This window comes from Triticum urartu, chromosome 1 (genome assembly GCF_003073215.2).
Source record: "Triticum urartu cultivar G1812 chromosome 1, Tu2.1, whole genome shotgun sequence".
NCBI lineage: Eukaryota > Viridiplantae > Streptophyta > Magnoliopsida > Poales > Poaceae > Triticum > Triticum urartu.
The window spans coordinates 498,715,404-498,724,433 of record NC_053022.1 but is presented as its reverse complement, the minus strand read 5'-3'; the positions used below and the strand labels follow the sequence as shown (position 1 = coordinate 498,724,433).

At 52.3% G+C, this 9,030-nt stretch overlaps 1 protein-coding gene across 1 annotated transcript; it reads right to left on the bottom strand.

Annotated features, from left to right (window-relative positions):
- Positions 1–1,319: 1,319 nt before the first annotated feature.
- LOC125536622 (cyclin-B1-5-like) lies at positions 1,320–4,059 on the bottom strand. Its single transcript, XM_048699871.1, has 9 exons — positions 3,809–4,059; positions 3,437–3,545; positions 3,249–3,339; positions 2,896–3,114; positions 2,694–2,792; positions 2,368–2,616; positions 2,083–2,241; positions 1,783–1,961; positions 1,320–1,695 (listed from the first exon to the last, which is right to left on the bottom strand). The coding sequence occupies exons 1-9, from the start codon at positions 3,867–3,869 to the stop codon at positions 1,551–1,553; spliced, it is 1,311 nt and encodes a 436-aa protein (XP_048555828.1). The 5' UTR covers positions 3,870–4,059; the 3' UTR covers positions 1,320–1,550.
- Between the last annotated feature and the right edge of the window lie 4,971 nt (positions 4,060–9,030).

Genomic DNA, 9,030 nt, shown 5'->3' with positions numbered 1-9,030 from the left:
AGATTGTTGTGAGCCATATATTGAGTGTACCAGAGATACCTTGCGAAGTTTGCAATCTGTTCCTCCTTCCCGGCCTTGGTGATGGTGAGAGTTTCCGGCGGCGCTTGGCTCGTCGGATCGAGGTGGTGCGCCATCTGGGCGACCTTGATTTGTGGCAGCACGATGGCTTTCCACATGAGGAAATTGTTCCTCGTGAGCTTCTCCTGCGGTAGTGATCCAAGGGAGAAGGTGGATGTGGAGGCGAGGGAGGTAATGAGCGCACTCATGGTGCTGGGTTGGGTGGAGGCCGAAGTCATAGCGAGGCGAGGTTTTGGGGAAGACTAGATGCGATCTCTTCTCAATCAAGATGCTCTGATTACCATGTAAATATTGTGGGAAGAGTTAAACCCTTTTCTCGGGCCGCGATTGTATTTATATTAGGGATGCCGTGGCTTACAAGTCTAATGATCGAGAGATTGATCGTGAAGTAACAGGAGAAAGGTCGGTACATGAGGATTCCAACATGTATGACTTCCTCCATTGCACATTCATCACTCGGCTCAGATCTATTTGTTCAATGGTCCCCCCCCCCCCCCACCACCCACCACCTTCCTTGAGAAAGAGATAGATCAGAGTCGTCGCAAGTTGTGGCAGTCCATACAGGATGTTTATTGTTGAACTTGCCTGGTTGGCTGTTTGTTTGGGATGTTTGAATCTGTGGCCTGGTGGCTTTATAAAAAGAGATTGGCGCCAACCAGTCGGGAGCGCACCTCCTGTATGGGATTCCAGACGTCCATTAAGAATTCTTCCTTCGCCAGATCAAGTTGCCCAAAAAAATCATCTAAATCGTCCGGGTTGCATGCCCCAGAGTCGCCGATCGCTCATCCGAAGGAGCCATAGCGAATAAGAAGCTAGCGACGTTGAACTCCGTGGAGGCGAGTTTCATCGAGAGGAGGTCAAAACACCTCGTTCGAGTCAGGTGTTAAGGGACTGCGAAATAAACTTGAGAATTATGTTAATTCTAGCAATGAACTCAATTTTCTCATGGAAAGAATCTGTCCTCTTTGCTCTTTTTTTTCCTGAGCGGCAGTTTGAGCTGTGTTTTTCGCAATGCAAATTACTTGCCATGGGAAAAATGTTCGCTCTTGAGATGGGAAAAATGTTTTTTTGTGGCTAATGTTGCTGCATTTTTTTGGAGGAGGAAAATCATGAGCAGCAGAATCACTTGCAACGAGATTAAGTACAAAATCAGGCAAGTGGTCCATCCAAACAGTGGAAGGCAAACAAAAGAAAAAACTGGATAACTGTAACAAACACAAACAAAGACCACCGAGAGAACATGAACAAGAATACTTTGAATTCGATTCAAACTAGTATGAATTGTTGTTGTTACACTCAGAGTAAGTAAACCCAGCTCTCTTGATTCGAAAGCCAAGCAAATCGCTAAAATATATGATATGAATGGACTCAATATAGTTGTTGTTTACACCCTGGTGTATCATATCAGACAGTAACACAGTAAGTAACCAAGCTTTCAAGATCGAAAGCCGAGCAGCAATTCCTAAAGCAGACTAGGCCAGGCGCTGAGGAGCGGCCACTGCTGGGGCGCGCAGGGACACACGCCCGTACTGCTCACACGAGTACTTCTTGTAGATGGCCTTGAGCTTGCTGTCCGGAGCAGCTGCGTGTGCCATGACCAGCATCTTTGCAGGCTCCCTGAAAACCAACAAACAGATAGAATTTCCATTCAGCAAAGTTGATCAGGCAGGTACAAACAGAGGGACAGGTGAATGGATCACTCACAGGAGCTGCGGTTCAGCGAATCCGGTGTGGTGCTTGAGGGTTTCAGTCCAGATGGGGCTTCTTTTCAGCGTGCACCGGGCAGCGTACACGGCAGAAGCTGCCACCAGCGAGGGGCGCACCGTCACCAGGCCGTACTCCATGAGCGCCAATTCGGCGAAGAAGAAGATCATATGTTCAAGCTGCGTTCAACAACAAGAACAGGAGGAAACGAAATTCAGCATACGCACGACGCAAATTCCATGGCACATGCAACTTCAGAGATTCAGAATCAAAATGCAGCTGGTCTTTTAATCTTTTTACCTCCTTGTCGCTCCCGGCGGCCTTGGTAAACCGCACCAGGAAGACGTACGGGGTGGGGACGGTGAGGTTCCACGCCATGCTGTTCAGGATATTCTTCTCCATGGACAGGATCTGCTGCCTCGAGTAGGAGTTATCGGCGATGGATATGAAGTCGTTTACCTGCAGACAGACACTTCAGATTCAGCGTTCGTTCACAGGCAGACAAGAACAGATTGAGGCAGCTACTGGAAACGAACAGCGATCGATGGATGCAAAGGGGGTGAGAGAAAGGGTTTGGCCATATACCTCAGGGGCCCAGATCTCCTCGTACTTGCAGGCGATGAGCATGGCCGCGATGCCGACGAGCTGCAGCTCCCGCCGCGGCACCGCCTGCAGGGACAGGAAGCGATCGATGACGTAGATCGTCAGGTACATGCTCTCGGGCATGAGCTCGAACTTGTGGGTGACTTCCACTAGCCAATCTGTCAGGATAGCCCTCATCTTGGGGTTGATCTCAGTCTGGCTGCCCATGTAATCTATCGGCCGCCACTCGTGCTGCAACACAGATTGGTGAACATCGTCAGAACAGTTGCTTGCAGAAATCCTGAAGAGGGGAAGGTTCGCGGTTATACCTGTGCCTCCTTGTAGTATTTGTAGATGTCGCCGATGTAGTCGACGACGGCGAGCTCGTTGTCGCCGTCGAGCTTGTCAATATCGTCGATTGAGGCCTCCTGCCATTCACAAGAAGACGCGAGCAGAGTTAAGGCACTACTGGGATGGGCAGTAAGAACAGAGACAGAGAGAGGTGTTGGTTGGATGGGCCGGATCGCTCACCTTGGACCGATGGTTGAGCACGGTCGTGAGGGTGTGAACGACCTTCTTCCTCGAGGTCTTGGGGGCAGAGACCTCTGATGGCTTCCTGGTTTCGTCGGAGCCGGTGACGATCTTGGCGGCTGCCGGCTCAGGGCGAGGGACGGCGGCGGGCTTGACAGGGACCTTCTTGGCCACCAGCTTCGGCGCGGCCCGCGCTGCTGGAGGAACAGCTACGCCGTTCTGCAAACCACGAAAAGAAATCGATTCAGATTAGAATCCATCATCAAGAAATCGCTTTCGAAATCCATCATCAAGAAATTGCCTTCGAGGCAAGGCGTGCAGGATCGGAAAGGGGGCTCGGCTCGTGTCCGTACCTTTGATGGCTCGGCCTGGGCCTTCTTCAGAAGCTGAGCGCCGAAGCTCCTGGTGATCGGGCGATTGATCCCCGCCGGCAGCTGGATCTTGCTGTTGCAGCGAACAAGAACGGATTCAGTTCAGGACAGAGAACGGGAGAAAGAAAAGCAGGACGGGATTCGATCCTTGCGCTGATTGATTTCCTTACCCGTCGAGGACGTGGGCGTGGACGACGTTGCCGATGTCCCCGAGCGCCCGCCTGTTTCCTCCGGGAGCGGGGCGGCCGGCGGCGGCGCCCTTCTGCTTCCCTGCGGCACCTGGACATCACGAAAGATAAACATGAGTAAAGATCAAGGAATCGCTTGTTTGACACACGGATCGGGCAAGAAACTCGCACGCATCAGACTGCGCTGGTTGTAAACACAACTAAAAATCCGATCTTGGCGGATCAGACTCGCGAGACGAGCAGATCAAGAACTCGAACGAAACAAGCCGCAAGAAACCTAGCGGTGCAGGAGTCGTTCCCGACGCGGCGCGGCGAGAAAGGGAGATTCGGCGGGCGGGCGGGCGGGCGGCTCACCTCTGTTGGCCGCCGGCTGCGGAGCGGCAGCCGCGTTCTGCTGGTTGTGCCTGGTCGCCATGGGTCGCGCTTGTTCCGGCTCCGTTCTAAGACCCCGAGAACCGGCGAGGCGCTGCTACTCCGGCGAGCTCCCGAGCGGAACAGGGCGGGGCGGCGGCCTACGACTCGTCCTGCGGCGGCGGCGCTCGTCGGGTTGGGGTTGGGGTTGGGGATTGGATTGGAGGGGGGCGGGGAGGGGCGGGGGCTGGTGTGGGTGGAGGAGGAGGCTGGGGATTTATTTCGGACCGGCCTCCAACGGTCGGCAGATCCGACGGCTGGGATCGATCGGGAGTCCGGGCACGGGAACTAGCCGTTGGGGGCTACCGTTCGTGGAAAGTTTTTACCGGTGGGTGGATCCGTGGGTGGCATACGTAGCACGGCAGTAATTTTTTGGTTGCGTTTTGTGGCGGCGGTTTGAATCCTTCTCCGGAAAGGAAAGGAAAACTCGCTCTACGCGTCTCGTGCTGTGGAAGCCTAAAACAGAGTACTACTGGTTTTCTTCCCTGTCCTGGTGACACTTTTGTTGTGCACCAGTGAACCAAATTTGCTCTCCAAGGCCGTGCTGCACACCGTCTGCAAATGTCTGGACCATGGTGCCTAGACTATTTTCGCCATCTAATGCTGCGTATGTCTGTCGACACCTTCGCATGTTTGAGTTCCTGCAAACCGGCACAAAGCCAAGGGAGGTTTGCGGGTGTCCGAACTAGTGCCACGTACGCACACGATAACGCGGTCCCATCCAGTATTATCGCCGCACAGCCCGCTCTCAAATGTTTACCGTGCATTCACGACGGTCAGCCGCTCCAGAGCGGATGCGACGGGACGTTGTCGGTCGGAGCGACGTGAAAGGCCGGGGGGGGGGGGGGGGGGTGCGGGGGGGGGGGGGGGGGGGGGGGGGGGGGGGGGGGGGGGGGGGGCGCTTCGATGTGGAAACGGGGACCGAGAAGCCTATTCCGACCGTTGTGCCTCGGCGTTTGTCCGCTTGCCCCGACTATTTAAGTAGTGCTCCGGGGCCGGCCAAAAAGCATCTCCTCTCTTACCCACACTCCACTGCTTACTCCTCTCCTCTACGCTCATCGTTGTCGTCGCTCCTCTCCTCTCCTAGATAATGGGCAAGTCTGAACAGAGCGACTGGTTCTCGGCATCGACCGGTGGATCCACCTCTCCCTCCGGATCGTGGTGCTGCCCACGTTCTTTGGGATCTTCCTCCTCCACTGTCGCAACGGATAAGGATGAGATTGTGCTCTCCTCCGGCGACAAGGAGGAGCAGTCATAGCCACCCACGGAGGTCATCGCGACGAATGAGGAGTATCTGGTGTACCTGGAGCTCTTGCTCAAGCGGTCACTCTGTGATCGTAGTTCGGCGCCACCCTCGTCGCCTCTCCACCACATCAAGAAGGAGGCATTGTCGCCCAGTCGCCGTGAATAAGGAGCCTTCCCCGGCTCTCACGAACGTGCATGAGTGCCTCCTACATTACTGTCGGAGCTAAATCCGGTAGATCCCTCAATAGGGTATCCTTAGCTAGGCTACTTGGTGAGATGGTAATAGAGACAAGGGTTTAAACCAGTTTCGAGCTCTCATGATGGAATATATCCCGCGTCCTGCTCTTTGCTTTATTGCGTTAGGGTGTATACAAAGTGCTGAGAGGTTCTAGTCTGTAAGATCTTGTTCTACCACGAGCCCGACCCTCGGTTTATATAGCATACCAGGGGGTCCTAGGGTTTACACAACTAGGTCAACTCTGTCTAAGGAGAAATACTACAGATCTGAACAACACTGGCCGGCTAGGTTGCATGATCACTGATGTGCTTCTGGCCCATTAGTGTCTTGGGGTCAGTGATGACACGACTATCACAGATGGGCATCTATACCCATATGTGATAACTATCATCACAGACCGCTTGACCCATTGATGATCCACTGAAGAGTGCCACAACGGGAGTATTATCACTGACCATCATTAGTCTAGAGGCATTTCGGTGATGTTTATTCTCTGTGGAAGCAAAAGGAGGCACTGCTTGTAGTGCAGTCCCAGCTTCACACACATACAAATCACAACATTATATACACTTATTTTCGTTAATCCATTTCATGTGCACATATACAAAATCTGTTACACTGCATTTTATGGGCTACACATAGAAATAATCTCATACTTTGCATAAGGCAGCCGCAAATACAAACAATTCTATATCATTATCATCGTGTTGGTAAATTTTAACTTAAAGATTGTCTACCCTTTGTTCATCTCCTTGTTGTTGTTGTCGCATTGTTGGTTCCACTCTTCTCCTCATCCCTAGATCTCCCATGTTCTATGGGTAGTGACTGCTCAAATATTTTTGAAAATTTAAAGAAACTCGTTTTTTATAGCGCGATAGAAATATTTCTGTCGCACTGTATAGAACACTCTTCCAAAAGAAGTGTTTTATACTATACACAGAAAGGTCACAATGGCGACGAGGTGAATCATGTTTCCCTATTTGCAAAAAAAGGAAAGTATAATTTATCTAAGCTCAAATAGAAGACAACAGTAGCCTAGCAGGAACGCCCACCCCCCCCCCCTCCCGAATTTTCCAAAAGGCAAGTGTTGGAAATATGCCCTAGAGGCGATAATAAAATGGTTATTATCATTTTTCCTATGCATGTTATTATTCATGCTAGAATTATATTGACCGGAAACCTAAATACATGTGTGATTACATAAACTACACCGTGTCCCTAGTAAGCATCTACCAGACTAGCTCGCTGACTAAAGATGGTTATGGTTTCCTAACCATGGATATGAGTTGTCATTTGATTACGAGATCACATCATTAGGAGAATGATGTGATGGACAGACCCAACCGTAAGCTTAGCATCAGATCGATTAGTTATTTTCCATAGGTTTCTTCATGTCGAGTATCAGTTTCTTAGACCATGAGATCATGCCATTTCTGGATACCGGAAGAATGCCTTGTGTGCTATCAAATGTCACTTCATAACTGGGTAATCATAAAGATGCTCTACATGTATCTTCGAAGGTGTCTGTTGGGTTGCACGGATCAAGACTGGGATTTGTCGCTCTGTGTGACAGAGAGATATCTCTGGGCCCTCTTGGTAATGTAACATCACAAGAAGCTTGCAAACATGTGACTAAGAGCATCTCCAACCGCGCCCCCAACAGCCCCCCAGGCCCCTTTTTTGGCACCGGCGCCCAAAAACGGCCCAATCGCGCCCCCAGGAGCCCATTTTTCGCCGGTTAGGCCCGAAACTAGCGCCGGCGGACCCAGGCCAAACCCGGCGCGCTCGGGGCACCCGGGGGCGCCTGGGCAATCGTTTTGGCGCGAAAGAATGGCGGGCCCGTCGAGTCAGCGACCCCCACGCCTCGTTGTCCTCATCGCCTCGGTTTCCCACGGGGAATCAATGCCAAGGCTGTCGCCAATCAGCCTTCCATTGATTCCTCACGGGCGGCGCGGTGCAGCGACGTGACCCATCCAGCCACACGTACACACACGTTGCCGCCCCGGGCCGCTATAAAAGCCGCCCCTCCCTCACCGGTAGAATCACCCGCCCGTAGCCCCCCTTCTCTCACCGCCGACACCCTCTCTCCCCGTCTCACCCCGTCTAGCCACCGCGCGCACGCACACCCCCGGTGGGTGAACGGTTCCCCCCCGATGCGGCGGCAGCCGACGGCTTCGGCCGCCACTCTCTCCACGAGTGGGAAGCTCACCTCCTCCATGAGGCGAACTACCCGGCGTGCCTCGACATGCACGCGCCGGGGCGATGGAGGCTCAGCGCCGGGGGCATCCCAGTCCCCCCTCTGCCCGACGTCGAACACCCCAGATATTTCCACGCTGAGATGGAGCGTGTACGGGCCTCCCTGTCGAGGAGAAGCGCGCCCTCTCACAGTACGACGTCGGCAACCACGAGGCGTGGGCGGCATACTTCGAACGCCGGCAGGCGGAGCGACTCGCCTCCTTCAACAACGCGTCGGTGGTCAGGGGGCGCAACAATAGCGACGGCCGCCGCCTGCGCCCCCGGCCGCACGCTGCATGCCGTCCTCGAGTACCTCAAGGGCTGCAACGATCCGCCGCTATAGTTGTTGGAAATATGCCCTAGAGGCAATAATAAATTAGTTATTATTATATTTCCTTGTTCATGATAATTGTTTATTATCCATGTTAGAATTGTATTGATAGGAAACTCAGATACATGTGTGGATACATAGACAACACCATGTCCCTAGTAAGCCTCTAGTTGACTAGCTCGTTGATCAATAGATGGTTACGGTTTCCTGACCATGGACATTGGATGTCGTTGATAACGGGATCACATCATTAGGAGAATGATGTGATGGACAAGACCCAATCCTAAGCCTAGCACAAGATCGTGTAGTTCGTATGCTAAAGCTTTTCTAATGTCAAGTATCATTTCCTTAGACCATGAGATTGTGCAACTCCCGGATACCGTAGGAGTGCTTTGGGTGTGCCAAACGTCACAACGTAACTGGGTGGCTATAAAGGTGCACTACGGGTATCTCCAAAAGTGTCTGTTGAGTTGGCACGAATCGAGACTGGGATTTGTCACTCCGTGTGACGGAGAGGTATCTCTGGGCCCACTCGGTAGGACATCATCATAAGGTGCACAATGTGATCAAGGAGTTGATCATGGGATGATGTGTTACGGAACGAGTAAAGAGACTTGCCGGTAACGAGATTGAACAAGGTATCGGGATACCGACGATCGAATCTCGGGCAAGTAATATACCGGTAGACAAAGGGAATTGTATACGGGATTGATTGAATCCTTGACATCGTGGTTCATCCGATGAGATCATCGTGGAACATGTGGGAGCCAACATGGGTATCCAGACCCCGCTGTTGGTTATTGGCCGGAGAGTTGTCTCGGTCATGTCTACATGGTTCCCGAACCCGTAGGGTCTACACACTTAAGGTTCGATGACGCTAGGGTTATTAGGAAGACTTGTATGTGATTACCGAATGTTGTTCGGGAGTCCTGGATGAGATCCCAGACGTCACGAGGAGTTCTGGAATGGTCCGGAGGTAAAGATTTATATATGGAAAGTCCTATTTTGGCCACCGAAAAATGTTCGGGATTTTTCGGTATTGTACTGGGAAGATTCTAGAAGGTTCCGTAGTGGGGCCCACCTACATGTGGGGACCCACATGAACGTGGGTAGTGG